This window comes from Hemiscyllium ocellatum, chromosome 7 (assembly GCF_020745735.1).
Source record: "Hemiscyllium ocellatum isolate sHemOce1 chromosome 7, sHemOce1.pat.X.cur, whole genome shotgun sequence".
In the NCBI taxonomy this organism is placed as follows: Eukaryota; Metazoa; Chordata; class Chondrichthyes; order Orectolobiformes; family Hemiscylliidae; genus Hemiscyllium; species Hemiscyllium ocellatum.
The window spans coordinates 72,712,759-72,734,742 of NC_083407.1; the positions used below are offsets into that span (position 1 = coordinate 72,712,759).

Here is a 21,984-nt window from a genome sequence, read left to right on the forward strand (position 1 = left end):
TGTGACATCAAGTCTATAGTGCTGAAATAATCAGCACAGGAAGCAGCTCATTGAAGAGCCCTGATCGGAGGGGGTTTTTTTGCCACTTTTGAAAAGGATCACGTCAACGTCTCATTGCTGCCCATGAACAACATCATAGACCAGCATCTGGCTATGTTACAACATCCAGGTTCCAATGCTCTAACTTTATTGGACTCTCCACATCCACACTGAAGCTACATAGCCATTTCCATGTTCATCATTGATGAGTTTGCGCATCCATGCTCTTCTAACTTGAAAGACAACTATCAGCATTCTAATTACTAACAATTTTTAAGGTTATGGTATCAGTGATAACTCCTAACTTGACTTCATATTGCATCATAGGATTTTTTAAAATCCACCCAAGCAGACAGACAGGACCTCTGTTTTAACATCTCCAAAGCGGAAGTTATTTCAATACAGCACTGGAATTTCAACTTTGATTTTTTGTGCTGAAGCCTCGGAAGCAGATTTGAACGCAGAACCTGGTGATTGAGACATAAGATTACTATAGACTGAGCCTAATTAATTCTGTACATCTTCCTGTTTACCACTGCCATGATCTTACTCAATTTCAGGACATATCTCCTTGGATAAGCAGTTATTTACCAATTTTCAAAAAAGATATTCTGGCACTGATTAAATGGGATGATGTTACTCTACACTCCATTATTCAGCTTCAATTTTGGATTTATATTGTAAGTTTGTTTCTCAACCTCGCTTACTAATTTTAATGGTTGTCTGATTTTTTTCTCTCTTAGAAATGTTGCGTCCAGCATTTCATGGTTTTTCATGGTTCCTATGCCGATGATGATTCATGTTTATGACAATGTTGTCACTTTAAAAAGGCTATTTTGTCCATAGTGTTTTTGAAGAGTGTTCATAAAGGCAGAGGTGCCGAAGAGTCTATGGTATAACAGTTTAACAATGAAAGGGGAGTGGCCAGTTCTCAAATTTCATTTTTTTTTCGAGTTTGTTTTAGCTGTAGCAGTCACAAGATGAGAAAGACCAGGGAAGTTGCAATCTTCAGTCAACAACTCTTCAGGCCGTCATCCGAAATCTCTTTAGATGTGTTCTGGAAGCTGGCACAGACTTAGAGAGGCACAGAGTGTGCTGAAAATGTAACATTTGACTGTGAAACAAACAGTGCAGCTGAGTTGTCATGATACGAAAAAAAATTCACATTCAGCCAGTTTAAATTAATGCCCCAGATACCAAACTCCAATCAAATTTGAATTTAGTATTTCGTTGACATCAAACCAATGAAATTATCTGATATTTTGGGGTATAAAGCTGGACATTTTGAACAGTTACGGGGAGAATTGCCAAGATAACCAATGAGTAAACGCTGCTAGCCGAATAGCTCTCTGAAAGGTACTTGTTCATACGAAAGACCTGTGAAGCAGAATACTGGACAAAAGACAGAGGAAAATCTACAGAGGAAGATACAAAGAAGTTTCAACAGCTGGCTGGTTTTCAAATTTTTTTTTGTAAATCTTAATCAGGGTTTTTATCTGACCAGTATTGGAGAGTGGAAGGTAAAATATAGGTTTAAGAGAAAGGAGTTGCATACAGCAGTTGTTTTAATGTTCTCTGGTGGACTTAAAGAACAAAATTGTTATTTTTTATGTTAAATCGTTACCTCTGGGATGGTTCTTTGTCTCTCAAAATTTAATAGCTTACAGCATAAGGTGACTTCTCAGTGTGTCTAGTTTAAATTAACAGCGGGGTTTACCACACATTGTAAGAGTTTGGACTTGTTGTTGGAATTTGAACAGTTTGGGTCTCAGATTCATGGTTTCAACAGATCCAGTCTGAGATTTGGACAAATTTGAATAGATTTAGGGTACAAAAAAACCCATTAGGCTTAAACACTTGCAGGTTAGTGACCTAGATCTTTAAATAAAATGGAGATGAGACAATTTGTTTAATTTTGGTGACTTGTGTTTGGTTAAATTAAAAAAGTGAAAAAAATGGCTCTTGAAATTGCTAAAGAGGATCTGCGGGTTGAAGATGATTCTCACATTTGCCAAGGAAGTTTAGAAGGAAAGAAAAACGCCATACTTTTAGAATTAGCAAATGAGTTAGATTTGGGTTTAACCAAAGACAAAAGTACAGCTGAAATTGTAAGGAAATTACTCAAACACTTAGGTGTCTCAGAAAAATGGACAAGCACAGTAGAGTTATAAAATCTTAAAATTGAGGAAAATTGAGTTATATAAACAAAGAGAGAGAAAAAAAGAGAGGGGGAAAGAGAAAGAGAAAGAAAGAAAGTTTCTAGCCATGCAAAAAGAAATAGAATTTGAACTTGAGAAGTTGCAACTTAGTCAAAGTCAAGTTAACAGGATAGAGATTAAAAGAGAAGGTAGTGATATATCAAAACTCGGCCACATTTTGATGAGAAAGATGTTGAAGCCTTCTTTATTTCATTTGAAAATAGGCTAGGCAGATGGAGTGGTCCAAGGATTTATGGGTAATGTTAGTTCAGACTAAACCGGTAGGCAGAGCTTACTAGATATTTGCTGCGCTGTCAGATGAGGAGTCAAGAGATTATGAAGAGGTCAAACAGGCTATGTTAAGAGCTTATGAATTGGTACCAGAAGCGTATACACAGCGGTTCAAAGACAAAGAAGAAATCAGGTCAGACTTATGTTGAAGTTTTGATAGTTGGGTGCGAACCTTAAAGATTGATAAAAGCTATGAAACCCTAGGAGAAATTATTCTGCTGGAGGAGTTTAACAATTCAGTTCCAGAGATGGTAAGAATTCACATGGATGAACAGAAAGTTCAGGAAGTGAGAAGGGCAGCAGAATTAGCAGATGAATATATGTTGGTACATAAGACAAGCTTCTGGCCAGAATTTGGTCCTGTGAGGGATAGAAGTTGGAAGAAGGGGAGATCCTAAACTACTAAACAAACAGTAGAGAACTACTGTTAAAAAGACCAAGAGGTTGGAAAGGAAGTGAAAGGCCTCAGGTGTTAGAACTGTGGTAAAGTGGGACACGTAAAGTCACAGTGTTGGTTGTTAAAGAAAGGCACTGTGCGAAAATATGTGGTAAAAGAAGCTAAGCCAGTCACATTAGTAAAAGTAGTAAAAGGAAATCCCAAGAGCCAAGCAGCTGCAGGAGAGTGCACAGCCTAGGCAGGGGCTGGATATGGAGTTAGTCCCGGATCTCAAAATTTCACCACCTCTGTGGATAAAGTTTACTCAAAGAACAGGGGGAGAAGGGCAAGAAGTTATAATTTGAGATACAGGATCTAACCAGTCTCTAATAGTAAGAGATGAGCAAATTGGCACTCTTTCTGATCTGTTCCCCGAGAGTGTGGTAATTCGTGGGATAGATGGACAGACCTTAAGCGTTTCCCTATGTAAGATCAGGTTGGAGTGCCAACTCAAAACTGGAGAAGTAATAGTGGGAGTGATTGAGAAATTCAGTTTGTTCTTGGGAATGATTAAGCAGGGTCCAAGGTGGGAGTGGCTCCCCTTGTTGTGGAAAAGCCCAAGGAAGATCAAGGAACTGAGTTAACAGAAATATACCCTGGTATTTTCCCAAATTGTCGTAACAAGATCCCATCGTCATAAATCGCAGCACATAGCAAAACCTAATGAGAAAGATGAAGGAGTTGAGGTTCAGTTAGCGAACACCCTGTTTGATGTAATGATGCAGGAAAAACCTGAACAGGCAGAGGGTTAGACAGAAGTGTTTAGTCCTGAAAGGCTAAGGGACTTGCAACAGCAAGTTAAGATGACAAAAGATAAATATAAAAAGGAGGCAGAGAATATTCCTGAGGGTCATTACTGAAAGATAGAATCCTAAGACAGAAAAGGAGACCACGGCAGGTTAGTGCAGAGGAGAAATAGGCTGAAGTGTACCAGATTGTGTTGTTAGTAGCATACAGATAGTATGTGTTAGGGGTGGTACATGAACTACCTGTAGGAGATCACAGAGGTGTATGAAAGACTCAGGCTAAGGAACAAAAACATTTTTATTGGCCTGGAATGCACAAGGATGTGGTTAACTTTTGCTGTACATCTCATGCATGCCAAATGGTAGGTAAGCCTCAGGCATAATAAAACCAGCACCTTTGTTGCCAATTCCCACATTCATCGAACCTTTCATGCAGGTTATGATTGATTGTGTAGGTCCCCTCCAGAGAACTGAAAGAACTGGAGAAATAGGTATTAGTTACTGTCCTGCATAGTGAGGAATCAAATCCAGATGTGGTGGATTTTGAATGCCTCAAATTATGTTAAAAAATGACGTAGTCCTTGCAGAGTGGGATAGGTTAGTAAACTATCTATCCGTCTCAGGAGCATAGAACACAGTTGAAAGGTTATTGCTGCAGTATGGGAGCATATGTAGGAATCAGATGGGGAGGACTAATGCTATTGTACATGAAGTAAATGTAGGGAATACTGCTCTTACAAAACAGCATCCCTATCGGCTAATCCTTTCAAAGCCAGACAGGTCCAGAAGGACGTAGAGGCCATGCTCAATGAGGATATCATTGAACAGAGCCAGAGCAAGTAGATGGGATAGATGGACAGACCTTTATCATAGTTCCAAAACTGGACAGGACTCAACTATTTTGTGTGAATTATCAGAAGGTCAACACCGTTACAAAATTGGACTCTCATCCAATTCAGAGATTGGAAGACTATCGAGAAAGTTGGACAAGCCAGTTACATCAACAAGTTGGACTTAATGCATGGTTATCTGCAGATACCTTTACCAGAGACGGCAAAAGAAATTTCTGAATTCTGAATGGGTTATATCAATTCAAAGTGATGCCCTTTGGAAAGAAGAACGTACCCGCCACATTCCAAAGACCCGTGAACAGAGTTCTGGCTGGGTTAACTAACTGTGCAGTCTATTTGGATGATGTAGTAATCTTTAGTGAGTCCTGGAAAGATCATGTGGTACAGTTGGCACAGCTCTTTGAAAGACTACAAGCAGCATAACTGGCAATAAACTTAAACAAAACTGAATTCGCGAAAGCAGGTGTGACATTCTTGAGACATAATGTCAGTCACGGAACGCAAAGACAAAGGCCATCGAGGAATTTCCACAACCAACCTCGAAGAAAGAGGTGCTTCAGAATCTTGGGACTAAGTGCATTCTATAGGAAGTCTGTTTCAAACCTCAGCAGTTCAGTGATACCGTTATCCAATTTGCTGAAGAGGAGCACAAAGTTTCAGTGAACAGAACAATGCTAGGTGGCATTCAACCATTTAAAACAATATTAACCACTAATATTAATTAGTTTTAGCTACCCCAAACATTTCAAAACCCTTTAAATTTGCCAACAATGCCAGTGACATAGAAGTTGGAACTGTACTGCTACAGGAAGATGACAATGGGATTGAGCTGCTAGTTAGTTAGTTTTCAAAGAAACTCAACATCTACCAGTGGAAATACTCCATGACTGAAAAAGAACTATGGAGTTTGGTACTGGCCTTACAACATTTTAATGTGCACATCACAAACAATGTGTTGGAGATGGTTATGTACACGGATCACAATCTTCTTACATTCTTGGAACACTTTAAATACAAGAATATGAGACTATTTCATTGGAGTCTTATGTTACAGACTTTTAATTTACAAATAGAACCAGTATTGTGGAGTGGGAGACAAAAGATAAGTTTAAGAGAAATGAGTTTTAATAGCTGTTGATTTAATGTTCTCAGTTGGACTTAAAGAATAGAATAATTAATTTCTATTTTAAATAGTGACCACTAGCACAGTTCTTTGCCTCCCAAAATTTAACAAATTACAGTGCAAGGTGAGCTTCTCTGTGGCGGGTTTAAATTAGGGGTTTACCCTTGTCGTAACATTAGGATCTAGGCTACCTTCTTAAAATATTTTGAGGGGATTTGACCTGGTCCATAACATGTCCTTCTTCTAGAATTTCTTTTTTAACAACTTCTTATTCATCCTTCTATTCTGTCTCTTACATCCCATTTATTACCTTCATACCTTCTCTCCCCCAGAGATTAGACATTCCACAGTTTTTAAGTCTGACCCACATGCAGGACATTTACTGTGGTCATCCGTAACTCTTGAGCATTCTTCCTGCTGTCTGGTATGTATGCTTTTGTTGCTGCGAAGTTGCACTAGCCCTGATACCTTTCTCTTAACTTAAAGCTAGCACCTGCAGATTCATGGCTTCATGTGCTCTGGCAGTGTCTATAGCCGAAAAAGGTTAATCTTGCCCTTTCCAATTAAATACTTTTGTACATCAGGATGTGAAGGATCCCAAATAAGTTACTCGAGCAGCCTTTCATTTATGTTCATGAAATTTATATTTTGTCGCTCTATTTCCTAATCTTACGTTTAAAAAGTTGCCAACAGGCTTGCCCAATTTCTACTTCAGGCCTTGAAATTCGTATCAGAATACTCAGTGACCTGAATTTAGCGAGAGAGGTGGGCTGAATTTAAAAGAAAATTATATCTTGGTATCTGCTGTTGTTTTCACTCAGCTGTCAAATATTTAACCGTTTCTCTCCTGCCCACAAAAGATATGTAACCAATCTTTTGATCTTTGCTGGTACCTTTTGAAAACATTTGTTTAAACTTCTCAAAAACCTTTATATCATCAGCTCTCCATTTCACTTTGGGCTACTGCTACGTGTTTACTGCTGGGCAGCAGTCATTTTGTGCATCAGCCAACTGATACACAAAGACTTACATTCAGTGATTTACTTTTTGCTGGTATTGTGGCAAAGTTCCTCATGAACCTAGGGCTTAAAGCACTAACTATTTAGAACTGACTCATGTCATCAGGCTATTCTCCAACAACAAAAAGTCTTGAAATTCTCGAAAACAGAACATGGGCACAACATCAGCTGATGAAAATGTTTGGGTAGAATACTACAATGATTTCATCCCAAGCAGGAATTTCATGATTTTCAGTATGGAATAGGGGAGGGGCAGCAGTCTATGAAAGTGTACTATTTGTCTCAAGCTAACTAGGATTTCCTCTACTTCACCCCCTTTTGACTCAGCAGTATTTGGTCAATCAAGAATTCCATGCAGGGTCTAGTGAAGTGTATGATGCACATAACACAAGTTAAAGATGATAACAGATCTTGGATTGTCAATTCAGAATTGAGAAACCAGTGAAGCTAATACACACCTACATTAATACATTTATCAGCGGGAACTTGATAAAGTCAAAACAGTCCATCTTAGCACAATATGGTATTTGCAAGCACCATGTTGGCACTAGAAACACAGATGCTGAGACAGCTACAATCACATGGGGGATACCATTTGGTGCATTTTCATAATTACAAAAGTGACAGCTGAGTCTGTACTTCCTGATAATGAAAATAAATCTTAAGCATCTCGAGAGACAATAATAAGAATCTCTCGACTGTATTCATGGAAGGTTGTGTGCAGATACAGCTGTAGTTTTACCTACAGAAAGACCATTTTTAAGAAGTCATTAGAGACCCTTTGAGTTTCTGATTTTTATTCAACCCACTTCCGAGCATCTCATTCTTCACATAGCCTTGGCACATCAGCTGAAGTTCTGTCTGACTATTGAAGCTGAACTGAAATGTCAAAAAACTTATCAACTTTTGTTGCCAAATATGTGAATATAGCTCCAAGAATGTAAGCACATCAAGGCCATAGCTCTGAAAATGTAATGTGTCCTGACATGTACAGAACTGCCTTATGAAGTTATTCATATAATGCTTTTCACTGACTTTTCATGTTCATTTGTTTAATCACTTTAGACAACATGTTGCACCAAATTTCTCCACTTAATCATAACTTATAGATTTTGCACTTGTGGACTCATCACAGTAAACAATTTGTCAATTCTCTTTATAATCTTGAAAACGTCATTGTTTCCGAAGTAACAAATCCTCTTAATCATCATTTAAATCTCTGATTAAAAACAAATCTGCAGCACAACATCATTAGGAGACTTTAAATACACAGAGTCAGGTCTAGTATGTTGGAATTTTTAAACAGACAAATAATATTAAAAACCTGCCATTACCTCTGAATTCATTTACAAAGACAACAGTTGGATTTGGCTCTTGGTGGCAAAGGAATAGTTTGACATCCAGCTGACTGAAAGTTTACTTTTGTAGACTTCGAAGGAAAGATTACCTTAGAAAATAAGGTCAGTACAAGCAGAATGGGTTGCATCGAGGCAGGACAGGGACCAATGCCAGCAGGGACATGTTAGCTGGTACTGTCAGGGAGAGCTTAAACCAGAATGGCAGGAAGAATGAGAATCTGAGCAAGGAGACAAAGGAGGGAGAAACAACAATGGAGAGTAAATGGACTTGGAAAATGATATAGAAACTGCATTGGTGACGATAAGAAACACCATGGACAGAAAACATTATTGGGGTTATCTTTGGGCCCCCAAACAGTAGTGGAGATGTAAAGGAAGGCATTAAAAAAGAAATCAGGGTATAATTGTAATTTGGGGTGACTTAATACATACATTGGACAAACCAAACTTGTAATGGAATTGTGAAAGAGGATTTCCTGCAGTCTGTACATGATGGTTTCTTTAAGACCAATATGTCGAGGAACCAACCAAACAATAGGCCATTGTAGACTGGGTACTGTGTAATCAGAAAGGATTAATTAACTTGGGCAGTACAGTGGCTCAGTGGTTAGCACACTGCTGCCTCACAGCACCAGGGACCAGAGTTCAATTCCCGCATTGGGCGACAGTCTGTGTGGAGTTTGCGCAAACTCCCAGTGTCTGAGTAGTTTCCTTCAGGTTCTTCATTTTCCTCCCACAGTCCAAAGAAGTGCAAGTCAGGTGAATTGGCCGTGCTAAATTGCCCATAGTGTTAGGTGCAATAGTCAAGAGTAAATATAGGGTAGGGGAATGGGTCTGGGTGGGTTACTCTTCAGAGGGTTGGTGTGGACTTGTTGAGCCAAAAGATCTGTTTCCATGCTATAGGGAATCTAATAAAAAAAAAGATAAATCCTGCACCCCGCACGACAGTCATAGTCATAGGCAGATAAAACATAAAATGAATTATATTCTTAAAATGCAAGTAACAAAACTTTCCTAAAATTCAAGAAAGTTGTATGTTCATTTCTGGGAACTGCACATTGGGAAGCACGTTGCAGGCTTAGAGAGGATCCTGAAGGGATGTACAAGACTGGTATCAGGGATAAAGGACTTTAGTTTTGTGAAAACGTGGAAAAGCGAGGCTATTCTCCTTTGAGTTCAAAAGGAATCTGACCTACATATAAACCAAAACAGATTTGATAAACTAATCAAGGGGGAGACAATTTCCAGTGGTAGTAAGTTCTATAACCAGAGGAGATTTAAGATGATTTAACTAGACATGCCATGAAGATTTTTTTGTTTAAATTCAGCAGATTTTGGGGTTTTTTTTAAAAAGGATTGTTTTGTTCACTGCTTAAACTGACGGTGGGAACAAATTTTATCCTAACAATCAAAAGAGAATGGAATAAATATTTTAAGGAATGGATCATTATGGGATTCTATGTACAGTAAGTCCAATTCTGCAGATGAAGCAAGTGTTTCAGGCAGAAACCAGAATAAGCAAGGAATACATAAGGAAACATCTCCTGCTTAGTGACTCTTAAACAAAAGAATGAGTTTTTTTTTAAATATTGTAAACTGCTATAATGTTTTCATATTATAAATTTGTTCCCATCATTACTGTAGGATTTTTGGGCATTTAAATAGGATAGAACATAGGAGATGCTTTTGGTTTGGTAATTAATTTTATTGAAATTATTCTCTAAGACAGAAAGAAATATGTTTAGATAACCATTATGGTTTTCCCCTGCTTCAATTATAAGTGAATAAAACATGCAACAGCTATGATATTTCATTTTCTAAGATCAAACAACTTACTATGTAACTTGGTAGCGCATAAAGTCAACAATCACAGCTTAAACTGAAACATTTTTCTCATAATAAGTATCGTACTTACCATTCAGAATATCTTTCATATATTTAAACCAAACATTGCAGTAGTCTTCACTTAAATTGCTTAGATGAATAGCACGATTTTTGAGCTTATTTTGTCCCTTTTTAATACACACAAAGATTGCGATTCCTAACAAAGTTCCTCCCTTTTGCTGTCTTGCAGAGCGTCGACGTTTCATCTTGACACCAAATACTTCTTTCAACTCCACAAATTCCGTCTTGTGTTGGGAAACCACCATATCATCATCTGTATCAAAAGTACAGCATCTCTTTTAGGAGCACAATTTGGCATTTATACATTTATAAGTCACTATTTACATTTCATTTTAAATAACTTCAGTCATGAAAATAACAATCTTCCTGCTGATTGCTCATTTGTGTTTTTCCTGTCTCTCTTCGTCTTCAATCCTTTGGATTTCACTTTCTCATTGCTTCTACTTTCACATATTATCCAAGTCCTTTCACATTTGCTAACAACTTTTAAGCAAATCATTATTCTCTTTGATCTCTTTACTATAGTTCACATTCTCTGTATGCATCTCAGCCAGGTCGCTTACCTGATTTATTCAACTTATAATTTTTGATTATAACAGTTACAATGATCACCAAGGTTTGAAAAAGGCTGCAACATTCCTGAAGAAGGGCTCATGCCTGAAACGTCGATTCTCCTGCTCTTTGGATGCTGCCTGACTTGCTGCGCTTTTCCAGCAACACATTTTCAGCTCTGATCTCCAGCATTTGCAGTCCTCACTTTCTCCTACAACAATATACACACATGAAAACAAATAGGAGGGAAGCAGGGGATTTAGGTTGAGATACACAAGGAAAAGACTGGATACATAATAGAAACAGAGTCACTCAGCAAGAAAACCGATCCTTCAGTCCAACTAGTCTATGTAATCCCAAACTAGTCCCACCTGCATGCACTACTTGATTAGATTATAAACTTGCGCCCACACCTCCTCCCTCACTTCCCTCCAAGGGATCCTTCCATATCCGCCACAAGTTCACCTGCACCTCCACACACATCGTCTATTGCATCCGCTGCACCCGATGTGGCCTCCTCTACATTGGGGAGACGGGCCGCCTACTTGCGGAACACTTCAGAGAACACCTCTGGGACGCCCGGACCAACCAACCCAACCATCCCATGGCTCAACACTTTAACTCTCCCTCCCACTCCACCGAGGACATGCAGGTCCTTGGACTCCTCCATCGGCAGAACATAACAACACAACGGCTGGAGGAGGAGCGCCTCATCTTCCGCCTGGGAACCCTCCAACCACAAGGAATGAACTCAGATTTCTCCAGTTTCCTCATTTCCCCTCCCCCCACCTTGTCTCAGTCGGTTCCCTCAACTCAGCACCGCCCTCCTAACCTGCAATCTTCTTCCTGACCTCTCCGCCCCCACCCCACTCCAACCTATCACCCTCACCTTGACCTCCTTCCACCTATCACATCTCCAAGTCCTCCCCCAAGTCCCTCCTCCCTACCTTTTATCTTAGCCTGCTTGGCACATTCTCCTCATTCCTGATGAAGGGCTCTGGCCCGAAACGTCGAATTTCCTGTTCCTTGGATGCTGTCTAACCTGCTGTGCTTTAACCAGCAACACATTTTCAGTTCAAAGTAATCTAATCAAGTAGTGCATGCTCTACTTATTCACGTACTAATCCAATCGTCTTTTAAACATTGTAACCATACCTGCATCCACACTTTCTCTAGAAAGTCATTCCATGCACAAACCACTGTTTAAAAAAAAAGTTGCCCCTCATGTCTTCTTAAAATCTTTCTCCTCTCACCTTAAAAATGCCCCTAGTCTTGAAATCCTCCACCCTACAGAAAAGATACCCGCCATTCACCCTTATGATTTTATAAACCTCTATAAGGTCACACCTCAACCTTAAAAAAAATCCCAGTTCTATGCAGCCTCTCCTTATAAATCTACTGTCTATTCCTGACAACATCCTGGTAAATCTTCTCTGAATCTTCCCTAGCTTGGTAATATCCTTTCTCTAACAGAACTGCCAGAACTGAACACAATACTTTAAAGCGTGGAAACTTGAAAAGGCTCAGAAAAGAAAGATTTACGAGGTTGTTGCCAGGATTGGAGGATTTGGCTGTAGGTAGAGGCTGAACAGGGTGGGGCTATTTTTCCTAGTGTTATAGGCTGAGGCTTACAAAATCACGAGAGGCATGGATACGGTGAATAGCTTAGGTCTTTTCCTTGGGGTGGGAGAGTCCAAAAAAAAAAAAGAGGCCACAGGTTTTAGGTGAGAGCAGAAAGATTTAAATGGATCTAAGAGGCAACTTTTCCATGCAGAAGGTGGTGCGTGTTATGATATGAGCTGCCAGAGGAAGTGATGGAGGCTGGTACAATTACAATATTTAAAGGGCATCTGGATGGATATATGAGTAGGAAGGGTTTGGAGGGATTTGGGCCAAATGCTGGCCGTTAGGATATCTGATTGGCATAGACATGTTGGACCAAAGGATCGGTTTCCATGCTGTACAGCTCTGACTCTATGACGAAGCAGCCTTACCAAAGTCTTGTACAACTTCAACATGACATCCCAAATTCTATATTCAAAGATCTGAGCAATGGCACCAGGCATGCCAAACACCTTTTTAAGTACCCTATCTACATGTGATGCAAACTACAAAAAATTATTTACATGAATCCTAAACCTCTTTGTTCTACAGTATTACCCAATACCCTCCTTTTAATTGAATAAATCCTAGAACATAGAACAGTACTGTACAGGCCAAGCCTTTTGGCCCTCGATGTTGTGCCAGCCTTTTATTCTACTCTAAGATCAGAGAAACCTACATACCCTTCATTTTATTATCATCCATGACTTGCTTAAATGCCCCTGATCTATCTGACTCTACTACCCCTGCTGGCAGTGCATTCCACACACCCACGAGTCTCTGTGTAAAGAACTCCTACACCTTCCTCCAATCACCTTAAAATTATGCCCCCTTATGATAGCCATTTTTACCCTGGGAAAAAGGCCTCTGGCTATCCACTCTACCTATGCCTCCCATCATCTTGTACACCTTTATCAAGTCACCTCTCATCCTTCTTCATTAAGAGAAAAGCCCTAGCTTCCTCAACCTTTCTTCATAAGACATGCCCTCCAGCCCAGGCAACATTCTGGGTAAGTCTCTTCTGCACCCTCTCTAAAGCTTCCACATCCTTCCTATAATGAGGCGACCTGAACTGAACACAATATTCCAAGTATAATCTAACCAGGTCTTTACAGAGTTGCAGCATAACCTCGTGGACCTGAAACTCAATCCCCTGTTAATGAAAGCCAACACACCATATGCATCCTTAACAACCCTATCAATTTGGGTGACAACTTTGAGTGATCTATGGACATGGACCCAAAGATCCCTCTGTTCCTGCCAAGAATCCTGCCAGTAACCCTGTAATCTGCATTCAAATTCCAAAATGAATCACTTTACACTTTCAAGATTGACCTCAATCTGCCAATTGTCAGCCCAGCTCCGCATCCTGACAATGTCTTGTTGCAACCTACAACAGCCCTCCACACTATCCACAACTCCACCAACCTTTGTGTCATCGGCAAACTTAGTAACTCACTCTTCCACTTGCTCAGCCAAGTCATTTATAAAAATCACAAAACAGCAGAGGTTCCAGAACAGATCACTGTGGTACACCACTGGTCACCAAGCTCCATGTTGAACACTTTCCATCTACCACCAGCCTCTGTCTTCTATGGGTCAGCCTATTCTGTATCCAGACATCCAGATTTCCCTGTAGCCCATGCCTCCTTACTTTCTGAATGGTCCTACCAAGGGGAACCTTATCAAATGCTTTACTCAAATCCACATGCACCATATCCACTGCTCTACCTTCAACAATGTGTTTTGTCACATCCTCAAAGAATTCAATAAGGTTTGTGAGGCACGAATTGCCCCTCATAAAGCCACGCTGACTATCTCTAAGCAAACTATGCTTTTCCAAATAATCATAAATCCTGTCTCTTAGAATCTTCTCTAATAATTTATCCACCACTGACATAAGACTGACTCACCCTTAATTCCTAGGGCCGTCCCTATTCCCTTTCTTGAACAAGGGAATAACATTTGCCACACGCCAATCATCTGACACTACTCCAGTGGACAGTGAGGACAGAAAGATCATCGCCAAAGGCACAACAATCTCCTCCCTCAAGTCCCATAATAACACTGGATCTCTACTGTCTGGCCAGTGGACTTATCTATCCTCATGTTTTCCAAAATTTCCAACACATCCTCCTTCTTAACATCAACCTGTTTGAGCATATCAGCCTGTTTCACACTGTTCTCACAAACGACAAGCTCCTTCTCAGTCGTGAATACTGAAACAAAATATTCATTAAAGGACCTCCCTTACCTCTTCCAATTTCAAGCACAAGTTTCTACCACTATCCCTGAACGGCCCTACCCTTACTCTGGCCATCCTCTTGTTCCTTACATAAGTGTAGAATGCCTTGGTGTTTTCCTTAATCATATTTGCTAAGGCTTTTTCATGCCCTCTTCTAGCTCTCTTAAGTCCATTCTTTAGTTCCTTCCTGGCTACCATGTAACTCTCTAAAGCTCTGTCTGATCTTTGCTTCCTCAACCTTAAGCTTCCTTTTTCCTCTTCACTAGATGTTCCACATCTCGTCATCCAAGGTTCATTCACCCTATCATCCCTTCTTTGCCTCAGCGGGACAAACCTACCAGCACTCATTGCAAGTGCTCCCTGAACAACCTCTACATTTCTGTCGTGCATTTCCCGGAGAACATCTGTTCCCAATTTATGCTCCACAGTTCTTGCCTAATAGCATTATAATTCCCCTTCACACAATTAAATACTTTCCCAAACCATCTATTCCTGTTCCCTCTCCATGACCTTGTGAAGGTCAGGGAGTTGTGATCACTGTCACCAAAATACTCTCCCAACATGCAATCTGACATCTGATCTGGCTTGTTGCCAAGCACCAAATCCAATATGGCCTCCCATCTAGTCAGCCCATCTACATATTGAATCAAGAATCCTCCTGAACACACCTGATAAAATCTGCTCCATCAACACTATTTGCACTAAGGAGGATTCAATCAATATTAAGGAAGTTGAAGTCACCCACAACAACGACTCTATTACTTCTGCAACTTTCAAAAATCTGACTCCCAACTGCTCCTTTCCTGTTTCTGACTTCCACTCATGCTGACTGTCATCAAACTCTCTTCAACCTCCCTTTCTGCAGCTACGATACTTACCCTGATTAGCAATGCCATTCTCCCACCTCTCTCCTTATTCCTTTTGAAACATCTAAACCCCAGCATATCCAAGAACCATTCCTGCCTATAATATCCAAGTTTCTGTGATGGCCACAACACTGTAGCTCCAAGCACTAATCTATACTCTAAGTTCATCACCCTTATTCCTAACACTTCTTGTGTTAAAATAGACACACTCAACCCATCATACTGACTGTAACTTAGCCCTATCAACTGTCTACCCTTCTGCAGACTCTCTGCAGGCTATAACTGCCTGTTTACCAGTTACCCCATCCTCTGATCTGTAGCTTTGGTTCCCATCCCCCTGCCAAACTAGTTTAAACCGTCCTGATGAGCACTATCAAACCTCCTGTCCAGGATATTGGTGCCCCTCCAGTTCAGATGCAACCTGTCTTCCTTGTACAGGTCCTACCTTCTCCAGAAGGTATCCCAATGATTCACATATCTGAAGCCCTCCTTCCTACACCAGCTCTGCAGCCACGTGTTCTGCTTGCGCATGTTCCTGGCCTCACTAGCCTGTGGCACTGATAGCAATCTCTGCTAATCTCTGCAAACTAACCTGCTCGCCCTGCTTTCAACTTCACTCCCTATATTCACTTTTCAGGTCCTCAACCCTTTTCTTAGCTATGTCATTGGTATCGATATGTACCACGACTTCTGGCTGCTCACCCTCCCCCTTAAGAATCCTGTAGATTCTATCTGGGATATTCCTGACCCTGTCACCTGGGAGGCAACATACCATCTGGGAGTCTTGTGTGCGACCACAGAATCTGCTGTCTGTTCCTCTAACCATTAAATGTCCTATCATTATTGCTCTCTTATTCTCCCCTCTTCCCTTCTGATCCACAGAGCCAGGCTTAGTGCTAGAGACCTGGCTGCTGTGGCTTTCCCTTGGTAGGTGCCCCAACCCCTTCCCCAAACCGTATCCAAAGCGGTACACTTGCTATTGAGGGGAAAGGCCACATGGTAAGTATTTTATATTCAAACTTACCTTCCCGGGTGCCCTCTGGCTTGTACTGTCTTGACTCCCCTGCAGAAATGGAGGCTGCTGATTCACGAGCTAAGTATTTTATATTCAAACATACCTTCCCAGCTGCGTCCGTCATGCTCTCGACTAGTGCTGCTGAAACATCCTGTCCTTCTTTGTTTTACCAATAGCCAATACCACACGCTTATCCAAATTAAACTCTGTCTGCCATTCTTCAATCCACTGAACCAATTGTTTAATACCTCTTGAGATCTCTTTTACATAACCTTCGTCACTATACACCATACCACCAATTTGGGGGTCATCTGTAAACTTAGTAACTATGCTTTCGTTATTCTCATCTAAATTGTTTACAGTATATAAATGACAAACAAAAATGGACCCACCATCGATCTGTTGAATACCACTGGTAACAGGCCTCCAGTCTGAAAACAGCCCTCCACCACCACTCTTAAACGTTTTTACATAAATTGTATGAAAACTGAATATTCATTTTATATAAATCATGTTTAATTTTAAAACCTCATTGCACACAGCTATCATAAATAGTATGGAGTTCATACACTAACTGTATATCACGACAGCATGTCAATTAAAACAAATCAAAACTATATCAATGCAAAAAGTAGCTGTCCACCCGCTGTTTTTATCAATGGTATCTCCATACTGGAACCATCCAATTGTATTCGGTGCTGTTTTTCTCATGATAAATATAGCATTAAATTTAATAAATTTTTATGTTAATGGCTTCATAAGTATATAAAAAACAGACTTCGATATTTCATTGATTTTGCTTTAGTTTCATTATTAATGCCTTCAGCTATCAATTCTCTCAAGAAGAATTACATTAAAAATCAATTCTTGATCTCAGGATATCCCAAAGCAGTTTATCCAACAGGTAATTCATTGTTTGTAAAGGTAAAATAAGATACCTGGTTACAAATATTTAAATTTGTATCACAAACAGGATATTATTTAGCGGAGAGAAGCAGATGTCATCTGCTAGCTGAAGAATTGATAGTCAAGGTCTCTGAGATGCAAGTCCTTACTTGCTGGCCATCAGAAATTAGAGGCTCTTCATTACTGAGCAATGCCACGGTACTATCACTGATTATACTTTATCCAACACAGGCTGAAGACTGCAAATGGACACAAGTACAGCGAGTAATGGTGGGAGGAAGTCATGGGGCAAAAGGGGTTGATAGCAAGGAGAGCGGGTGGTTCTTAACAAATCTCCTACCCAGCCATCCTAATGCTCGGTCTCTCAAAACAGGCTCTTCCATTTTGGTACAAGTACCTAGATGTCAGCGAGGTGACTGATCAGAATTAGACCTTACTAGTTCCTATGCTAAACCAATGCCAGGTAGTTCATTTGATATTTTTTGTGTAGTAGTTCTATATTAATGCTAACCCATTTCATTGGCTTATATTGTTACAATTAGGTCAGACCAAGAAAGGTAAATGGGCTGTCCTGTAGAAAAATCATTTTTTGCAGTTAACAAACATGCAAATTTCAAAAAACATTTCATATTCTGAAAAGGTCACCTGTTCAGTTTTATTTCAGTGATATGGCAATGCACCTGCATTAGTTTGGTTTTTGTTCTTGCATGAACCAATAGGAGTTTATTACACACAGCAGTTTTGTTGTCATTAATGAGATTAGCATTTTATTCCAGATTTATTAATTAATTGCGTTTAAATTTGTCAGCTGTGTGCTGAAGTTTGAACCAATACATCCAGAACTTTAGTCCAGGTTCCTGGAATTACTAGCTCATTCACACTATTCCATCATCCCAGAACCAGTTTCTACCTCACTTGCCATTAAAAAAAGCCTTAAAGAGGAAAGAGATAATATGGAATATAGAACAGTACAAAACAGGAACAGGCCCTTCAGCTGTGCCAATTATAATGCTATCCTAAACTAATCCCATTCACCTGTACATCTTCCACATTCTTTTATTCCCTGCCTGTTCACATGTTCGTATAAATGCCTCTTAAACTTCGTAGATGTATCTGCTTCTATCACTTCCCTGGCAAGTTAAATCAAATTGAACACTGAAAATTATTATGAATGTATTGGAAAATGACAGTGATCAGAAGAAATGAGTGCTGCTTAAAACAAATAAATTATGAAAGGACATGATAATAAGGCAATGCTTGACATACTAATTATTTTTGCAGCAGGATTCAGAATCAGCATTTTATTTTAAACAACATACATTTGTTATGAAAGGCATCCCGACAATTCAGCACATGACAGTTCAGTGCAAGGAAGCAAACACAATAAAATGTGCTCCTGTCCTTTCTCTGATAAATTCCTCTCCATAGGGCTCGTTTTTTTAGTTTTAACTTAGTAAATGTTTGTAACCAACTGGATTCCTAAAAAGGAAGTACCACTAATTTTCCCAATCTTTGTAGGTTTACCAAATAACTTTACCAATTCTTCAATTGTTGTTAGTGGTAATAATTTAAGATTGTTAACACTAAGTTTTACTATAAACACTTTACTTCAAAACTTCTCCAGTCTTAGAAATAAAAAAAATGCGCTGAATTGTCATGAGCTGAATTGTCGCCACTGAATTGTCCTGTGCGGAATTGTCGGTTCACGGTTATGAACACCTCAAGGAAAGCCAGCATTTTAGTGAATTACCTTTTGAACTCCTACAGTCCTAGGTCCTATGAAGTGACAACATTGAATGGAATAATAATGAAGAGAAACAGAAAGCAACTCATGGAATTGTACAAGACCTGATGAAGGGCTCTTGCCCGAAATGTCGATTATCATGATCCTCGGATGCTGCCTGACCTGCTGTGCTTTTCCGGCACCCCAATCTCAACTCTAACCTCCAGCATCTGCAGTCCTCACTTTCTCAGAATTGTACAATACACTCACTCCCTCATTATTCGGGGATTCACTACTCACGGATCAGCATACTCATGAATGTGGCCACAGGTTCAATATTCGCCCCCCCACTTCTGACTAGTCCGGTCGAATCATATGGAATAAAGCTGAATGCTACAAATTCATCAGTTAATATCTTCTCTTCTGATATTGTGATGGAGAAAGAATACTGATGAAACACTTGAAATTTTTTGGGCCTAGGGCACTGCCCTGAGAAATATATGAGTACAATTGGGGCATTCAACAACCATAACCATCTTGATATGCAGCGACCTGTATAGAGCACACTGTCTCCATTGCACCATCTCAACCACAATCTCCCCACTCCACCCTAACCAACCCACACACCAATCCCTGGTGATTTCAATTTTGTTGGACTCCTCAATGTTACTGATTTATCAAAATCAGTATTGACATATGATCGGATTGATCTGCCAGGCAGAACAGTTTATGCAGAAAGTAACTAGCAAGATTCTAAATGCAGTTTAATGGCACTAAAATGAAACCTTGATAAATGATTGAACCAACAGTATTTCTGCATTATTTGATAAGCATTCAAATACCTATCTGTTCTTCAACAGGATTTGGGAACATTAAGTATATTGTTCGTTTAAGATTCTTTATTGCCCCTCTACTTTCGCTATCTCTTTAAATTAGACAGTTTAATTACAAGAAATAACTAGAACTCCAATAGCCGATAATTTCATGAAATAAAAGTAATTCTCTGAAACAAGCATCTACTAAAATGATGAAGACTTATTAATAATAACGCTGACAATACCCAGTCATTAAACAGAGGTGCAACAGACATATAATGGGTCACTGTAGTTTCAAACGTTATTTAAGCTGAGGCTTGTCTTCTCAATTTTGGCACATCTGTCTGATGTAGACCGTAAATAGGATTAAAGTCGGATTTATCTGCTTGATGCTAATTGTGTTTGCAGCTTTAGCACATGTCCACACATTGTTCAAAATGGCTCATAATAATGTTTAATATACAAAGCTCTTTTTTTGGAAGAAGTGACAAAATATATGCAAACACTGCTTTATGACTAGCAGATTAGAATTGGCCAGGAAATCATCAAAAAGAAACTTATTTCTCAAAATATTATGTTTTGCTGGAGGATTTCCTGTGGCATTGCTCAGTTACTAAGTAGGTCTTCAAGCAGAGGTCCAGGGAACAAATGGAATACATTTTAGAATATCAGAAAAGAATTGGCAACTATCAGATTGTCACTCTGCTGGGCATTTTAGACACACATAGCGAAGACCTCAAACAGTAATTTGTCACAAGGACTGAAATCATCATTTAGCTTTCCATAGTAATGTGCACATTATTAGGCAACTAATTTCTTTTCTCTTTTTCCTCAAATAAGGATTCCTTACCACCATTGTGGACAAGATGTTCAAGTGGTCCAGTCTGTTTCCCACACTTCTGCATTCAGCAATAACTTCCCTACCATAACAACGATAGGGATCTCTTGCACTTTCCACTCCTACAGCCTCCACATCCAAAAGGATAACAGGTCATCAATTCCACCATTTTCACTGGGATACAACCACCAGACACGTACTACTCTCCCATCCGGTATCCTCACACCCCCACAGTACCTTCCCATGCAATCACAGAATGCTTACCTATTTACCTTCTCCCACCTCACTATCCAAGGCCCCAGGCACACCTTCCAGATGACGAAGCAGCAATTTACCTTTACTTTACTCAATCTAAATGTACTATGTTCACTGCTCACCATTTGCTCTCCTCTACTCCAGGGAGATGAAATGCAGACGAGGTGACAATTTTGCGGATCACTGTCTGTTCCATGCACAAAGGTGACCAAGCTTAAAGCCTGCCACTTTATTCAACACACCATTGTGCTCACATGCCAATATTTCTGTCTCAGGGCTGTCATAAGTTCCAGCAAAGCTTAATGCAAGCTGGAGGAACAATACTTCACCTTCCGCCTAGATGTATGTATTAGTACTCAGGACTCAACATTGAGTTTAACAATTTTCAAACCTGAACACTTTCCTCCATGCAGGTGGTTGAAATGACGGCTTATGATCCTTTGGATGTGTGGATAAGGTGGAAAGTGAGGATAAGGTGGACCCTACAGTTGACATTTGATCTGTCATAGCAAGGTTGTAACTTTGCTGCAGTGTGAATGACATGTAGTTCCACCAGTAAACTAAGACTTTCTCACCGTCTTCCTTCATGTTACATTTTTCATTGCTAGTTAGATATCCCATAACCTTTCAACATCCCATCAAGATCATCGCCTCCTCTCCATGCCTACTGAGCTTCTTTATACAAGTTTCAATATTCCCCGGGTATATGAGTTTAGAAATTCCCATGCCATTATTGGTTCTACATCCTCCCAGAGTTACCATGACTTGTTTGAAGGCCCCATCCAGACCCCAACCCAAATCAACCATTTTCCAGAGCTTCTAGTTCACAGGGACTCGAGTTGTCTACGTCCAAGGTCTCTATTGTCTGTTCTTGATCAGCAGCCTTAAAATAACTAAACAAATCACAAGGACTGACTGTGACTCACCACTCAGACTGACGTGGCAGGACACCCCCAACTGACCACGCCCTAGCCAGCAGACTGATGTCACTGCCTGTAAGTGAGCTCTAAAGCCAGTAAGTGCACACTAAGAAAGCATTGCAAGGTGGAAAGTGGCTGGCATCTTCCAAGGAAGCTGAACGGGTGAGTACACAGAAAGCAAACTAAGATTGATAAGATGCATCTTATACAGATGCAAGACCCAGGTGTACCTAAGCCCAAAGCAAAATGTTGCAGGGCTGATTAGCGTGAGAGCTGCTCTG

General features: G+C 40.0%; 1 protein-coding gene across 1 annotated transcript in view; it reads right to left on the reverse strand.

Moving 5' to 3' along the window:
* Positions 1-21,984, reverse strand: part of cerkl (ceramide kinase-like) — a 160,173-nt gene that overhangs the window by 90,725 nt on the left and 47,464 nt on the right. Inside the window, 1 exon segment of the mRNA XM_060828120.1 lies at positions 9,977-10,190. Coding sequence (XP_060684103.1) covers positions 9,977-10,190 — 214 coding nt within the window.